Source organism: Terrapene carolina, unplaced genomic scaffold (genome assembly GCF_002925995.2).
Source record: "Terrapene carolina triunguis isolate 2854851 unplaced genomic scaffold, T_m_triunguis-2.0 Scaffold210, whole genome shotgun sequence".
Lineage (NCBI taxonomy): Eukaryota > Metazoa > Chordata > Testudines > Emydidae > Terrapene > Terrapene triunguis.
This window is the reverse complement of record NW_020664561.1, coordinates 35867117-35885387: the sequence shown is the minus strand read 5'-3', so window position 1 is coordinate 35885387 and position 18271 is coordinate 35867117. Positions and strand designations below refer to the sequence as shown.

At 37.9% G+C, this 18271-nt stretch overlaps 1 protein-coding gene across 4 annotated transcripts in view; it reads right to left on the bottom strand.

The window, feature by feature from the left end:
- LOC112109873 (ecotropic viral integration site 5 protein) overlaps window positions 1-18271 on the bottom strand; it is a 129792-nt gene that overhangs the window by 70918 nt on the left and 40603 nt on the right. For all 4 annotated transcript variants that reach the window (XM_024204588.3, XM_024204590.1, XM_024204586.1 and 1 more), the window contains 6 exons: window positions 16823-16876; window positions 13427-13459; window positions 12714-12857; window positions 4486-4620; window positions 1603-1743; window positions 841-999 (listed from right to left, as the gene is read on the bottom strand). In XM_024204588.3, coding sequence (XP_024060356.1) covers window positions 841-999; window positions 1603-1743; window positions 4486-4620; window positions 12714-12857; window positions 13427-13459; window positions 16823-16876 — 666 coding nt within the window. The remainder of the gene's footprint in view (window positions 1-840; window positions 1000-1602; window positions 1744-4485; window positions 4621-12713; window positions 12858-13426; window positions 13460-16822; window positions 16877-18271) is intronic.

The window sequence follows — 18271 nt, the reverse complement described above, 5'->3', positions numbered from 1 at the left end:
TCTCCATGTGTCAGTTATGTTTGAGACTTTTTCCATGAGAGGATTCCCCAAAAGCCTATTGCAAAGCCTTCACTCCTCTCCTCCTTTCAAGTAACAGAAGTTCAGTACTATGCTATAGTGTCAACAGAAATTTCAGGAACAAATAAGTGTTCGGTGAAGTGCACATAATACAGGTTTTTTTGCCAAGTGATGCTCCCTTATTCCTTGGTTATAGCAGAATTTAAATAGGTAAACAAGTTACTCTTCTCTCTTCACAAACACCCCAGCCACATGGAATTTATCACAGCTAAAGGGGCAAAATGTTGGTGCAAACTCCTTCCTAAATACTGGCAGCACACAGCTGATCTGCAAGGATCCTCTGGCCAATTCAGGAGCCAGATTCATGGGTTATGAAAGAAGGTCACCGTCAGGCAAAGCCACATAGGCAACTCCCAAGGGGAAGGAAAGGAGCAGATAGTATTTTTGTCAGATAAGGGCCTGTTAAATTTAACAACTAAGTGTATTTTTAAACCATTGTTGTACTAAACTAGGACTGTAAAACAACTGAGATCCATACATATTGACCCAGCATGGTGAGTTCATTGCTTAACAGCAAGGTGGGAAGTTTAGAAAGGTGAACTTCATATATTGTAAGTCTTGAAAAGTGGAAGGGAATCAAACTGGAGGCTCATTCTTAAACAGTCTAACAGCATGAAAAGCATAAAAAAGTGTTGTACTGTCTCATTATGCTACTGTCATTGGTAAAGGCTATCCCTCGGCATCCCTAGGTGCCAGCATTCAGTTTGGGTCACAATAATGCTTAACTCTCTGCCATCTCAGTACTAGTTTTCAATAACGTACCTGCGTTTCCATCTCCATCATTCTTTGTTTCATCTCTTTTAGATCTGCCTGACTTTCTGCTTCTCTCAATCGGATTGTCATCAATTCATCTTGCAGTTCATTCACAGTGTTCTTTCTGGATGGATCTTTCCATCTTCCAGCAGTGCGAGCTAGATGACGCTAAAATAATTTATAATGGGTTTTTATCTATATCTATGGACTCTCCTAAAATACTATTACCTCATCTGCTGAAGAATGAAGTACTTCCCAATCCACCACAACAATTTTGAAGAATCAAACAGAAGACTAATATAGCATTACAGTTCATCAAAAGAACTACAAACAGCCACAAGGTTACATAGTTACAAGAACTAAGAGATGGTGGCATGGGGACAGGAATTTTCAATTGGGGCAATCATGAAACTGAAAATATATTCTTAAACAAGAGAAGTTTGAGTATTTCAAACACCTGAATAGCAAGATTTTGCTAAGTTCCAACCTCTACTTGCATTCACTGAAATAGGATCTTTAAAACACTTGTTCTGGTGGGAGGTATACAAGTATAAAGTGAAATTTGTGGCATGAGGTAGAAAGCCCTCATCTACAACTTGGATCAATTTTACATTTTTAAAGTAAAAAACGTATTGTGGCTCCCTCATTTAATATGCCATTTCTGTACAGCTCCAGTCACCAATCTCCTTTACCCATTTCTCAGACTTACATATTCAATTGTCCTGCTTTATTCAAAAATATTTAAGTTTATCAAGAGGTTTATATCCATACCTGCCAGTGTTCCTCCAAATCCTTGACTTGCTGTCTAAGTTCTTTTAGGCCCATCAAAGCTTCTGCTTCTCTCAACTTCACTGCAATCAGTTCTTCTTGGAGTCTGGCAACATTATTCTCATCAGGTAAAGAACTGTTCCTCTGCAGCAAAGAACACCCTCTTAAACATTTAATTGAAGAAGTGTGCATTTAGGAAGTTTTGTTCCAAGATCACCTGGAGTGATCACTATTCCTGATGCACCTTAAGATGAAATGAAAAGCTTTAAAGCTAAATCTGAGACTGTAGATAGAATAAAGTATGGATTTAAGTTAGACAAATAAAATTTAATGCAATACTTAAAAGGCAAGTATTACTAAAATTACATACCAAGATTTCAGACCTCCTGGCCTCTAGATTTCTCATGCTGGAGTTAATGGCATCACTAAAAAGCAGGGCAGGGAGCTGGATTGCTTACACTGTCTTTGGTATTAATAATGCCAACAAAAATGCATGGAAAACAAATCTGAAGGTTTTGAACTCTATTTTTGCTAGGTAAAGTGAAGGAGGAATAGATGTTATACCATTACGGTGATTTTTGGCCATTTGAGCCTACACATCTTATTAATGAGATCTCAGATTTTAATTTTTGGAAAGTTTGTTCATCTTTGAAAAAGACAGAAGAAAGTGATGTTGAAAAAAGAAGGGTCAATGAAGATTCAGAATGGCAGCTGGGCAAGGAAACAGATGAAATAACAGGGACAGAAGCAGAACGTTACAGGACAGGAGAAAAAGGAATAAGTCTGGGGGAAACTAACCAGAAAGAAGAGTAGCTGGTAACAAGAACAGCTTGGAAAAAGTTTAAAAATACTAACGTGGAATTACTGAAACAAATTAAAACAATAACCAAAAAGTGGCAGGAAATTTAAAAAAGAAATCCACCTCAACAGGAGCATCCCTGCTCATTACATTGCAAATGTGTGAAGGACTTGAACTGCTGTCAAATACTCAGTTTAATTATGTTGTTCCTCCTCCTCCCTACCATTTTTTTTTATAGTGTTTAAGAAACACTGGTTGTTTTTTGTACCTTTGGTATATTTGGGGATCATGATGATTTGGCTAACATAGGATTCAGTAGTACCATCAGAATTAACAGATAGTCTGAGACTTTTTGAAGCTGTTAAAATGGATATTTACTAAGTGCTGTAGCTATTTACAAGTGTGAATAGCTACAGTATACCCTGCTAGGCTCCTGAACTATTAGTGCATCAGTGTAAACCTTGGGAAAATGAATTTTTTCCCAGCCTATATGGTCTAAAGATAGTAGACTGCAGTAGTCAAAGCAACTTTTGGTTATTTTATGTTCTCTCATCCAAGTGTACATGCTCCAGTCCAGAGATGCTGTAACTTTTTATAAAGTTATTTCCTAAAAATGGGTTTTATCGGTTATGGTTATAACTCCTTTTTTCAGATGTACACTGAATTTTTAATTTAAAGAAAATATCATGTCCATGTCTGAAGAGGATTAAATATAGGTAAAAGCTCATCTAAATTTTGGGGTAGGACCCTCCGATCATGAATTTTTATTTGAACACGTTAATGTTTTATGCTTCTTACCCCACCACACACACATGCCCAGCCTTCCAGATAATTTGATTTACCTGTTGAGTCAAGATTTTACTTTTAAAAACACTGTACTCCAGGTCTTACTTTGCCTAAAATATAAGTTTTGATTGAAGTCCTGTAATCTGGTGGGTCTGTCCACCAGCTTGGGGACAAAACAGTCAGCCACAGCCACCTCTGTTTTAGCCTTCTATGCAGGCTTTTATTTTTCTGCCACACAAATGCAAGCTATATAGAAAAGTAACAAAAAGGGATAGTCCTGACGTAGCCTGATACTGCAGGGTCCTTTACACCCCAGAAGCTCAAGAGGTCATGCCCTCCCCTTAACCTCAGGGGGACCATTGGGCCTACCCAACCTGTTACAGTCTTCTGCTGCTGGTCAGGGAAATTTCTGTCTCTCTCCTGTTCCCGCACCCTTACAGAGCTGTATCCTCACTTATCTCTTCCCACTGGGAATCAATCAGTCATTATCTGCTGGTTGGCTTGTTCCCAACTTCTGCAAGGGCTTGCTGTTCCCTGGTTCAACAGACCCTTTGAGAGGCAGACTGCCATACTACAATCCTGTATATGTGGGACTGCCTAGTCCCCCAACCAGTACATCATATCAGTTATATCATTTGGGATTATTTCATCTTATTCTGCAAATTTTTGATGTGCTGCAGATTTTTGTTCTGCAAAGGAAGCTGGATGTTTTGACAGTTGATTGTTAGAGGACAATTGTAACTTTCAATACGCATGAAAAAGGAGGGAGATGGATGTCAAAACCAAAACTAAGACAGTTGAGGTTTTTGGTACTGTGAAGAGGGGGCATCTTTTTCCTCTAAGTAACCCAGGAAATTTTCCTGCCAAACAAGCACTTGAAAATTTGGGAAGGAGGAGAGCTTGAATTCCTCATTACAGATACCTTTGTCAGCAGCTAGCTACGCCCTGCATCAATATCTACCAGTAGTCCAAGCATTGGATGGACACTATCTTGAGGCTTGACAAAACGATCAATAATGAAACAAAATGTTTACACGAACCACCAGACTTCAAAGTGATCACATGGAAATGAAAGGAAAGGGAACTGTTCACACCTGAGTATTGCGCCAAGATCTCTGAAGGCTCAAGCACACATCTTTGCTTTTGGTTACATTCATCTCAGATTTTTGAAGGTTTTTTGCAACCATGAGCTAGAAACCGAACAGGATAGATTTTGGAGTACAATCATGCAGCTAAACTATGGGGACTTGTGTGGTTATTTACAGTGCTACTTTATACTGAGGATCCTGGTTTTGATTTACCTTTTCCATCTCTAGAACCTTATCTTGCATCTCCTTCAGAGCACAATGGGATTCCGCTTCACTTAGTCTGGCTTGGACCAACTCTTTTTCCAGCTGTAGCACAAAGTCTTCACTGTAGCGGGAACTGCACTTATGCTATAAAGTTTGCAAATATACATTATCAAGTGAGAATAGTAGTGTATAAAAGTTTTCACACACTTAAATCTACAAATAAAGTGTGCTCCTGAAAGCTGAAGACTAACAGCAGTATGCTTGACAGTGCAGATAGGTGCAGTACATATTTCTGTCCACAGCTCTTCTAATACGCTTCCATCCAGACTCAGATATCCTAGTGCTGTGCCTCTCAACCAGAAACAACCTAAACACACCCAAACATACAGGACCACATTGTGAGACCATTAATTCTATTGGGTTACTCACATATTTAGTCCCAATGAAGTCAACAGGAATATTTGTTACAGTAACTGATCACCAACGTGAATAAGGGGTTAAGTCTAGCACAGTGATTTTGTGATGTGCAAAAACAAGAGTTTGTGGAAAGACTAGTTTGGCACAGCTGTCCTAGTTACAGTCAGCCTATTAGTCAGAGACCCTTCTCCAATCCTAGTTACAGTCAGCCTATTAGTCAGAAATTTTCAGCACCCCTGAAAGATTACCACAGATCTTAGCTCATAAATCATTGCTTACTTTAAGTATCAGAGGTGTAGCCGTGTTAGTCTGGATCTGTAGAAAGCAACAGAGTCCTGTGGCATCTGTTAGTCTTAAAGGTGCCACAGGACTCTCTGTTGCTGCTTACTTTAGTGATACAACTACAATTGTGATATCCTGGGACTCCTGAAGAATCCCTCTCCTGCTGCTCCCTTCAATTGACTTGCCCACCATATTTAAAAAAACAAAAACAAAAAACACCCACAACTCCAGTAACCAAATGTCATCCTTCTATCCCCCTTCTGAACTAGAATATTTTTGTAAAGTGGATAAAGCAGCCACTTCCAGCAGGGAGGCTTGACTGAGAACTTGTACCCAAGCAGGATGTTACTTTAGTGCAGTCATATTTCAATTCTTGTGACAGCCACATTATAAAAAACGCATTTCTTTCAAGACTGCTTTAGCAGTGCAACAGAGGACTTTGCCGCCACCACAAAGCCAGGAAGATTCACAATTAAATAGTCCTCTGCAGAAACTGCTTGATAGGCAATATCCCCCTACCTGAGAATTTCTCCATGAAGTTTATGGTTCTGTCATTTGGAAAAGATGGTTGTTTAAGTCTCCAAGAAAGCAGTGGTCTCTAGAGTTTTTAGATGTATAAGTGCTATGAAAGTCCAATTTGAGGGGCAACAGTTGAATATAGTTTCTATCATATAGTATCATTAACTATAACACCTGGAATTAAGACGTCGTATATCTGTTTTACTCAATCATCAAATCAGAACATTAGTTGTAATATATACAAACAAAAATACTTCCCTTTTGTCTATGTTTTTCTCAAACAATTTAGTTTCTGAATTAAATAACAGACTTTGCAAAGCTACTGAAGCATAACTTACATTATGGTAGCACTCTACACTTGGACTAGACACTGTACAGAAATAGGAAGACAACCCTTGTCTTGAGGACACAAGCTATAAAGACAGACAAGCAGTACAAGGTGAGCATATATAACATATAAGAAAAGGGGCCATGGTGATGGTTAGCCATTGTTAGGTTTATTTTTTTATGTATCAATTACATTTGTGAGTTGTATCATGGCCTTTAAATTCAGTACCTACAATTACCCGAGAGGAAAACTTATGGTAGCATAGTACAAGTTATATGCCTACAAGTCGACAGTTATATAGGGAGGGGTTGTATACAAACCTCAACGACCAAATCCTACTCAGTTTACTCATGCAAGCAGTCCCATTGTTTCAGTGTGACTACTCATTTATTGCAAGCAAGTGTTGGCCCTAAATAACTGTGACAGAACAAATATGCACTGTAACATTTAGGGACCATCACAAGTATTTTGCTGTGATTATCAGTTTTCTTTTATGACCACACTACTTGAATTCACATCACTTTTCCAAATTTACATAATTAAGCCCCATAGTGAGCTTACTTAAAAATTTATATTTATATTATATATATCCTGTATATATCCTGTATACCATCTTATCAATGATACTTAGACTGTCAAACTTGCTCTGTTATAGGTTTCTTGTTCCAAGTTCTATTTAAGATAGGACATGCAAACAAGAAAACATGGCATTGTTCCTCTAGGTTGAAATCCTCATTTTACTTTTTAACCAAGGTTAATTTACAATAACTCATTTTTTTATGGGAAAGTGGAGACTTGAAAAGCTACTTAAAAAAACTTGTCGCTTTTTACTTAAAAACAGTAATTCCTGCTTCAAGGACATGATTTTTTTTTTTTAAAAAAATCGAAGTTTGACGAGGCGCTTATTGAAAGTAAGCTACTTTATTTCTAATTATTTGACAAGTTTTGGTTGGCTTTCATGTAGTCCATTGCACCAAAATGGTCCATGACATGTGGGAACTATTCTAATTTATATGTTTTCTGACCAGTATTTTGTTCCTTATTGTTGTGATATCACAACAGTAACTGAATGCAATTTTGTATTTCAATTCTTTATTTTATTTCAAGTCTGTTTGCAAGTCCTTAACTTTCTGTTGATTGCCCAGCACAGTCAGAATAACCAGGAGCAGATTTTTGCAGCGTGCAGCGTTACAGCTTTTTGCTCATCAGATAATCATGAGATTATTAGAAGAGATTAGATTTTCCGTTCTACATAATGAATTACCAGAATCAGCATCATTTTAGATAATAAACAATTAAGAGTCTACTTAAAGGTGTGATTTTACATTGAAAATTTCACGAAGTCAGAGCAACTTTGTTTTTAGATGCCAGTAACTTGCCCCAGGTCACACAGGAAGCCTGTGGCAGAGTGAGAAACTGAACCCAGATCTCCAAGTCCCAGTCCAATGGAACACTCTTAATCCTTGGGAAGATGTTACACAGATGCATGTGTATACTAAAAGTTTACCTCTACCATAGGTACAGCTCCAAGATACATGGAGACCAACATAAGTGCTGGAACTAGGGATGGTGCGGGTGCTACCGCACCCCCGGGCTTCAAGGCATTTCCATCATATACAGGGTATACCCAGTGTAGTGGGGGTGTTGGGAACCAATGAACCATACAAATTGTTCCAGCACCCATGGAGGCAAATCTCTAGTATTTTCCTCATTTAGCTTCACAAATGGATACATTACTCTAAGTAACCCATTCAGATGTTAAAAACTCAGGAACTGAATTTCAGCCACTATGAAATGTCTTTGGCAGCTGCCGGATTGTCACACATGGCCACATTCCCCAGAAAATGCTTTTGCAGCGATCTATAGTGAAGACATTAAGATTATTGGCTCAGTGAAATCCAGGGCTGTTCACATAGGGTTGCCTGTGGCCAGCAGCTGCACACTCAGTTTTGCTTATAGAATCAGGCAGTATCTTTTCCAAACTACTTAGTTTCAGATTCTCCTTGGGTAAGTTACATTTTGTTTTATGATTCTTTAACAATCAAGCTAAAAAGTTTGCTGCTATGCACACACACAGTATTAAAATGCTTTAGTGAATGAATTTGTATTTCCTTGGTCAACACTATGCTTTTCAATATCACACATTTTGGCAGGTGTTCCTGAAAAAAGCTGCACTCTACGGCATTATAAACATAATTGAATACACGTGCATTAGTCCCCTTCCAGGAAGCGTCACTATTCAAATAGGACATTTACTCCTTTAAATGTCTACTAAGCTTGAAAACTAGCCATCATGAGCTTCTCGAAGATATTTGAAACCATTTTTAACTTGGCTGCACAGGCCCTTAATTTCTAATTTTTTCAAATCAAAATTAGATTTAGTTCTAAGTTATGTGATTTAGGGGGAAAATTGAGGTTTGTGTTCAATTGAATTAGACTATAAAATGCATGACAAACTTGCAAACTCAAAAGAAAATTTAAGAAATATTAAAAAGATCCTTTGCTTCCCCATAAGTTTCAAGTTAGAGCTATGTCTAACAGTTTTGAGAGATCGTTAGAGTGATCCCCAGCTTTTACAAATCCAAACAAATTAAATATTGTAGCATTCATATATTTGGTTTTCCAAAAAAAAATAAAAAATAAAAAACAAAAATCTGAAGTTGCCTCATGGGAGAGTCAACTTACTGGAGATTTGTTACAATGAAAGTTTGACTCACCTCACCAACTCCCTTTAAAAATTATCACATTTTTTAGAATAAACTACTAACTTTCAAATTTTGCTGAATTTTGAACACAATTTCCTCCATACTCCCTGCTAAACTGTAGTAAATTTGTGCTAAATCGTCTCTTAATCTTTAGGTTACCCAATGTTTTCAGAGAACTTTGACAAGTTACTAAAATTTTTTCTTCTTTGAAATAGATTGATGAGAGCCCATGAAAATATAAAAATTGTTAATCATCTTCAGATGTCTTCAAGACAACTGCTGTACCAACCAACGTTTTTGGTTTGTTTTTAAAATTATGTTCCATTTGGCACAAATGCTACCTACAACCTTTTTATTTCAGAATATGGCTGCCTTTACAATGCATTTGCTCCCCTTCCTCACTTGGCAATCTAATCAAACTTTTAGGCGGTTAATTTACATAGTTGCCTTCTATTCGGACATGCAGTTTAGGATCTGGAACAGAAGTTATATCTCAGTCAAATTTTCATGCCAGACTGCTACCTTAATATAATCGGCTATACAAAGAAAAAGGATCTTGTTATCCTATATATAAAATATTGTCAGATGTGATATGTGTGTGTGTGTGTGTGTGTGTGTGTGTGTGTGTGTGTGTAATGAGCAAGATTGTCAGCATACAAAGTCATCAGTAGTAGTTTCAACTCCGTCCCGTAATTGTCTGAAGAGAGCTTTAAGAAGTTTTCCCCTCCTTCCACAGACACACAAAAGTCCACTAAAACTGCTCCAAAAAGCAGCTTTGGCAATTTGTAAGAGTGTCATTTATTTTTACCGTAAAATTCCTTACAAATATTTAGACTACAGGTTTAAGAAAAATCTCAAGGCTGCATACAAGTCAGGGTTCTGGTGTCAACAGGTACACTTGGGTTACATGCACAATTTTATGTGCATTTGTAGTCTTGCAGAGCAATTGTGTAGAAGATATTTAAGACAAAATATTTTACACAGGTAATCTTAAAATAGGGCCTTTAGTCATTTCGTGCGAGCTTGAAATCTCAGATCTCAACAGTTAGAATCAAATCTGGTTAGTATTTGAACATGAGTAATTGCACTTTTCACATCAGCCTGGCTAGCATAATTGCAACTTGGGTAATAGTCTTCCTACCTAAATCTGCTTCCGACGTTTCATCTAGAGAAGTTTGCTTTCCCTCCTAAAGTCCATTACTGCTGCTGTCTAAAAGAGACTGCTGCATGAATACTTTCCATTTGTTATCTTAATGTTCAGTATCTATCAAATTTAGGCCCTAATCCTGCAATTCCTGGCATACAGATGCAGATATGCGCCCATACACAGTGAACTGCAGAACGAGGGACTTCAACTCTAAAGTATTTATGGCGTGGACTGCACTTTTGAAATTTATGCAAGTTATACCATGCAAATACTTCTTAGTATGTAATGCCACTCAGAGATGGCTGTTAACACATCACCAGTAAAATAATTTTTGAATCCTTCAGGATGAAGGACAACAAACAAAGGAAGTTATAAGACTATATTGATATCAAGATGTTCTAATACCCCCAAGAGTGGACCCACAATAGTAAGCAACAGCATCAAAATAATGAGATGCCTCAATTTTCCTGTCAAAGTTGTTAATTATAAATTTCTTTTGAACTTCAGATTTTAAATGTTATTAACTTCCACTAGGTGGTGCTGTGCATACATTCAAAGTTTTTGCAGCCACTGTATCTATTCCTCATGTTAAAAAAAGTTTACTATGTAAACCCCACCAACACACAGTCATTAAAAATCCAGGAAGGCACCAGTTCAGGCAGCCTTAGCATCTAATCATCCCATTAACAAAACACACCGACTCCTCACCTCCACAATCAACTCCTTTGCACTTTCAACATATAGCCAATGACAATGCACACCAAATTCCTTTATATCACACAAATGCACAACTTTAACTCCAACCACAGATTGTATCTACAGAGAATATTGATCTCTCATGCACTTCCAGTCTCATGCATTATTTGTACAACTGAAAGCATATGGCTGGAATCAAGGTTGTGGGTGTGACATTTAGGGCAATTTAGTACATGCACAGTGATTACAGGGCAACATGCCTCCCCTCATCCCCAGGCCTCACCATCCCTGCAATATCCATCCCATCCTCCACCTACACAGCTGCTAATCCTACATATGTGGCTCCTCACAGTGCTATTGCCCAGTGTGCTGAGACTCAAGGGGGTGAAAGCAGTGACGCCAGAGTTGGTATTTAAGAGGGCTGTGGACAAAGACTGTCCAGGGGGGCAAAGGTGGGGATGTTCTTCAAGCATATTAAGTACAGAGGACTCTCTCATCCTTATGCCTAGTACACCAGAAAGCAAACGTGCCAAGGAGGCCCTTTAACATCATTTTAGAAAGGGCTCGTTTTCAAAGTGCCAGCCTGACTAGTAAAATAACTGAATAAATAATTAAATTCACTTGCCCCATACACAATGAGTGAATTTAGCCCTCAAATTTAACAAAGTAAATTGCTAAAGATAGATTTTAGTCCTACTTTAATTGCAAATTTAAACGCAACACTAACTATGGAGATGCTACGGTATGTCCAGAAATACATTTAGATACAAACTCTTATTTTTTGTTGGCACACGAGAATATATTTTTGAAACCTTAAGTGGCTGTGGGTATAAAAAGTTTCATTTCAGTGGAAATGTACTTACTTGAATGCTTTAAGTCAAAAAACAGCCACAAGAACATCTCCACCATTCCCACAATCCATTTCTTATTCTTTTTTAATGGGAAACTTGCCACAATTAAGCAAACAGTAATTTGTTACATGCCAATTAGTCAGAGCTCTCTTCGCAGTTATGATCTAGTCAGTCAGACTACATTTTCTTGTTACAACTACTCTGAAATGCAATATTTGGGTATTACAAATAGAGATTGCATATGCACAAAATGCTTCAATTTCTACAAATTTGTATTCCAGTTGTATTTTGGGCATACAGATTTACCTTTGTCGAATGAAAAACATTTTCCAGCTTCCCAGATTGCAGGTGCAAGTATTTCCTGAGTTTTAGGGAAGGAATTGTGCAGTTAAGGCTGGTACTGGTAGGGAGGGCTACAGTTCTATTTTGATTTGATCGTTTTCTTGTTGGTAATATCTGGTTGTACAACTGTGTTTTAGGCATGTGCCAGAAGTGTCTAGAGCTCTGCACAGGTACTTTGTGATGCACGGTCTAAAGTGATATGGGAGTTTATATGCCAGTACATAACCGCTTTTCTTAAATGCAAGTTTAGACTGCGGAGGCACATCTATATCTTTCAGGAGAAAATAGCAAATGCTCTGACAGCAGCTTAGAGCAAAATGACACTTTGAATCCATTTTGTAGCAATGACCACTTACCGAAACTTCCATATTCTACACAAGCTAGCTACAGTTTACACACCTACTTTATTTCTAAATATAAACCAAAATATGCTGAAGCAGCATAGTTAATGTTCTCCTTTAGTAAAAAGTGCTTTTTTTGGTACAGCATAAAGTCTTAGCATGTCACTAGAAGCCTACAGATGAAATCTTACTAACTGGTTTACAGAAAGCTAATCTCAGGAAACAACAAAATGTCTAAGTAGGTAGAAAAATTAAAATCATTCCATGTTAAATTATAACAAGAGGCTAGGCAAAGGTTTTACGAATCAATTTGCAATTCCTGGACTTAATATTTGAAGACCTACAGAAAAATATTGAAGGAAAAATAACTTGTCTGTCTGATGTGTGCATAGGATATATGTAAAGAAGTTTAATTTAGTCTATCAATAAAGTCAAACCACGCTATTAAATGGTCTATCATTCTTACAAGTTGGAGTTTGTATAATTTCATGAGTGCAGATAGTATGATAAACAAAATATTTACAAGGACAGCACAGAGATCGTGCCATGACCAGTAGAAATAAACAAGTGAATGAGACAGATGAGATGAAGTGCTACCAGGCTCCTTACCCATTGTTGCTGCTGGAGCTCCCTGATGGTATTCTCAGCTTGCTCCAGTTTAGTAATGGCCTCATCACTCTGCTGTTTGATGGTGGCTAGCTCCCGTTTTATGAGGTAGTTTTCCTCAGCCTCCTGGGCCCTTGTCACTTGTCCCTTAGGACATAATTTTCTTTTTAAAGCAGTTGAGGACAGATCCAAGAAAGACTGTCTTTGTGATGCTTAGCCATTTACTTTGCGATATTAAATCTCACAAACAGCATAGAACTTAGTTACAATTGATAACAATTTAGTAAAATGTAGCAGTTTAGTACTGCTCTAATTTGTGAAATTAAAGCTTACCATCTTTTAGCAAGTTCAGTTGTGTACTTGCATTCAATAAAATTCAGTTCATGCAATGTTACTCTGTTATACATGCACCGGTTTGCTAAGAGTTTTCAGCGTTCAGTTTAAGGGTAAGTGTTAATACAATGCCACAGAATCCATGGATTACAAAATTCATGTTAGAAAAATATTACAACGTGCAGATGTCAAATTGGTCTATTTTTAGCATCTAAAAATAAACAAAATTCTAATGAAGAATTAGCTAAATATTTTATGTCCAAATTAAGTAGGTAGGGTTACATTTCAAAATAAATGCATGGAACTATCCATGCATTAAATACAGTGTTTTCCATTTTGAGGGTGGGAGGGGAGGTATAAGGTAAAATACTTAAGGACTATACCTGTATCAATCTATCTGCCAAGGAAGCACTTTCCTACAAAAAGGAAAAATTTAGACAGGAATATAAGGGAAAAGAAAAACAAAAACAGAGGAGAGGTAAGAGTGACAAATTAAGATCCAAGAATGAATGTCAAATTCTACCCATTTTCCATACAAACAGTAATCTTTCAGGACTGACTTTTCATACAAATTAATACAATTTATGTTTGAAAGTCACTGCAATGATTACCTTCTGTATCAATCTATAGCATTCCATCTTAGCAGTCAATGTAAGGAGGTACTCAAAGCCAGACTAAGAATTTAAAACTCATCTAGAAGAGACTGGGTATTTTGATGTGAACCATTTTTTGTTTAGTCATTTACACTAGATAGTGCATTACTATCTGAAATATTCTGAATATGAACAGGAATGTAAAGTACTTGACCCATGGTTATACCATGAAAGAAAGGCATAATCTAATCATATTTAAAACTCCGCTAAACGTTGAGGCATTCATGCAATATCAAGACTCCCAAGAGGTAAAAGCAAGAAAGTTAAATGATGCAAAATGTCAGGCATGAAGAGCCAATGACTTATTCTAAAACAGGTTTAGGAGTTTGCATTAGTACATTCTAGCAAACACACCTTGCTCAAGTTCTACAACAGAAAAGTTTTCCTAGATATCCAAGTACTCTGACAAGCATTCTATCCAAAGCAGTTCAGCTTAGCCAAAGAACCCACTGAATCTTTCAGGCACGTGCAGTTTCAAGTCTATTCTCTTCTAATGCACTTCTAGGTTTTTCAGATTCCCTGCAACAAAGTATACTTCCCCCATACAAATTACTACTTCCAGACAAAATATATTGTTAAACTATCAAAAGAAAGTTCAGTCACATTAAAGAGAATTTAGTTCTTATCTATATTAAGCTGATCACTTAGCTGTTTAAATTAGGTTCAAATGTTCCTCATGAAGTCACAATTAAGTCATCTATATTATGACTATTAGAGTTTTTTTGAGAAGGAAAAGCATCTTTTTCCTCACAACAGGTGCACTTAACATTCCTATTTGTTTGCAATATATTGCTGCAGTACAGCTATTTCCCTATTAATAGGGAATCACTCCTAAACTAATAGAATTGTTAAAAAAAATGAAAAAGACACTTAAGAGCAACCACTAATATTGGAATACCCTGAAGATGAAATGCTGCAACTTTTGCTTGAAGTACACAATTACCAAATGCTCTCATGTTTGATTGAGTATATTAAAAACAAAGCTTTCTATAAACTTAGATTCAAATTCCTCTGAAAGATTTATTTTAATAAATGGAGATGTCCTATCTCCTAGAACTGGAAGAGACCTTGAAAGGTCATTGAGTCCAGCCTCCTGCCTTCACTAGCAGGACCAAGTACTGATTTTGCCCCAGATCCCTAAGTGGCCCCCTCAAGGATTGAACTCACAACCCTGGGTTTAGCAGGCCAATGCTCAAACCACTGAGCTATCCCTCCCCCCCTTTTATTTGTAAAACTGCAATATTTAATAATGGAAATTCACTACTGAGTGACTCGTTGCAATCAGCCTCTAGCAGTCTCAAAAATAGGCTTCTCTTTTCATGTAAGAGGGGTAGCCAGTTAGTCTGTATCCACAAAAACAATGAGGAGTCCGGTGGCATTTTCCCTCTCTTGGTATTGACACCCAGGGCCGCCCGGGTTGGAGAGGGGGCCCAAGTGGGGCAATTTGCCCCAGGCCCCGCAGGTGCCCTGCGAGCCCTGGCCCGGCAGCGGTCTGGTTCTTTGGCAGCATTTTGGCAGCAGGGGGCCCTTCAGTCGCTCCAGGTCTTCGGCGGCATTTCGGTGGCGGGGGGCCCTTCAGTGCTGCCAAAGACGCAGAACAACTGAAGGGCCCCCCGCCGCCAAAGACCTGGACCGCCGCCGAATGAGTACAAGTGCCGCAGCTCCCCCGCTTTGCCCCAGGCCCCCTGAATCCTCTGGGCGGCCCTGTTGACACCTCCTCATCAATTACTGGGAGTGGACCACATCCACCCTGACTGAATTGGCCTTGTTAACACTGGTTCTCCACTTGTAAGGTAACTCCCCTCTTCATGTGTCAGTATATTTATGCCTGCATCTGTAATTTTCACTCCATACAGCTGAAGAAGTGGGTTTTTTACCCATGAAAGCTTATGCCCAAATAAATCTGTTAGTCTTTAAGGTGCCACCAGACTCCTTGTTCTTTTCAGGCAAGTTTTGCCAGTATATTATCAACACTAAAAGTAGAAACATTCCCAACGTCTTTTCTTCAAACAATATTTTCCTGCCCAATTTTTTGCTTCGTGAATGTTGCACTCTTATTTATAGTGTGGTTTCTTGCAAGTTAATGTTCTTTATTGCTATAACAAATTAGAATTTGATACAACACCTGTTAAAGGAACTGTCCTATCGATTTACCATTTGAAATGGATTATGTCTCTGGGGGGCATGCAAAGCCCCAGGAAATTACTAGTGCACAAAGCCTGCTATGTGCCCTACACAAGGTTCTGATTTAATCTGGGAAGTGAACAATTTAATATTGCAAGTTACAAGAAAAAAAAAAAAAACCCACTTACATTTCTAAACCTGCCACCAGATCGGAGATACAAATTTACAACCAGAATTATGATTTCAGGATATGGACAGAGAGATTATCCATGAGCAGTGCCTGTATTTTGACAATACATCAATACCGGTTTACTTTTATAATCTGATGCGCTTCCAAAAAATAAAATGAAATCCACAGAGTTGTACTAAAGTCCAAGGGTTAAAGAAGTCTAAGACGTTTAGATCGATCTGAAAGCATACCCAAGCCTTTCCTGCCTCTGACCCAATTTTCTAGTGTAATACAGATCCATGCAAGAGGCCAGAGTACCAGGCATCAGGCTTCCCAGACTGAATTAGACTGGGAGTGCTGAAACAGCCTATTAGACTTTTGAAAGAACAGAGACTGGTGGAACCTGCATTCATCTCTATCCTCTTTTTACTAGCTCATATTGAGCATTTGCTGGCTCTTCATTCAGCCCTCACCTGCAGTGGCTAGAAACTTAGGACTTTGGATAGTTAAGAATCCCCCCAAACTACGTGTACTGAGATCCTTCTGATGCAGGGAATGCAATTCCACAGAGATGAAGTTGGGATTTTTAAATTATATGCAATTCTATCCATTTAGTACAACCCTAAGATACAAGTTTTAAGGAACACTGCATTTGTAAGCAGCATCCATATCATCATTATTATTGCCATACTATTCAGCTAAATAGACAAATACTGCAGAATAGTGCACAAAAATTTATAAACCAGTTACAGTTATGAGGTATTTCATGTATTCAAGTTTGTGGCAATTATGTAGTAAAGATGCAGGCTAAATCCAGTCACTCATATACTCACTTTTTCTAGTGTTTCAATGCGCTGTTTTAAGAGTCGGTTTTCTGTTCGTAATCTCTGTAAAAGTAGCAAGATAGTTTTAAGTGTGCATGTGGGAGGATATGTACTAAACAGACAGATAATCAAGTGACACCAGAAACTCAAACAAGTTTAAACAATTTCTTAAAATAAAAAACCAAATAAAAATAAATAAATCCACACTATTCAGCACCTATGAAACACATTATAAATGAGTAGAGAAAGCAGCCGTAACAAACCTCCCTTTCACACACACCCCTTTATCTGAATTAGCATGTCATAGAAAATATGGAAACTGGAGTTGTTAAAGATTGCAAATTTGGTCTCAACTTTGCTTTCTAACAAAGGGTATTAAGTATTAGACAAGCTGTAAGCCACAGGACCTGCCTACATAACATTTAAGAGAGAAGGCTGTTCAAGCTTCCATGGTAAGCAACATTAGCTTTATAAAATTGATTATACAATTCAGCTAGCTGAAATTGTAAACTGAAAACTAGCTAGCTGGAATTCAAGAAAGTTCGTGTTATCCTGAAAAATATTTTCCTTAGTCCCAAAAGTGAAAACATCCCCATCACTTGGAGAGAGAGAGAGAGAGAGAGAGTGTGTGTGTGTGTGTGTAGGGGAATGGGGGAGAACATTTCTTGCAGGTCCCATCCAGAAAACTACTAGTCCCAGCTTTAGCTGTAGAGGGGATTTCACCAGTTTAAGAAAATAGCCTATAATGGCTCTTCTAAACTTTCTGCATATGCACAAGAACATAGTTTGTTCATGCAGTTGCCACAACTGTGTGTGAAGCAGATGTGGGGCTTTCAATGGCCACTTACACATACAATCATGATAATTAACTGCATACAAGTTAAGCATGTATTTACCCCTTTGTTCAAAGCTGCACAGGATAAAGTCAAGTTTAGAGTAACTAAACGATCTTCACATTCATAGTGGTGCTAAAGATTATAGTTAGTATATGGAGAATCCCAAAGGTTTGTTCACTGTATTCTTTTAATTAATGTACTATTGCCAAATCTCTTCGGGCATAACGGGGAAGCAGGCCTAAATTTTCAGAAGTGTTTAGATATAGTGACTCAAACACTGAGCATCCACCCTCTCAAAGTCAGACTCCTATAAAAAAATCTAAAGTTCTGTGCCCAAAAACAGATACTCTCAATCTCTAGTAACTTTTGAAAACATAGGCCAAAATTTTATAACAACTTCGCATTTCATCAGTGCTTTTTATAAAAAAATCTCAATATGTTTTCAGAACATTAATTACTTCCACACAATACCCATGTGCAGAAGGCAAGAACCCCCATTTTTTCAGATAAACAGGCACAAAAAGGGAAGTGACTAGCAAAGACTGCAAGAGTCTGACAGAACTGGAATTAGAACCCAGATCTCCCAACTTCCAGTCCTTTAGTGTCAAGACCAGCTGCTCCT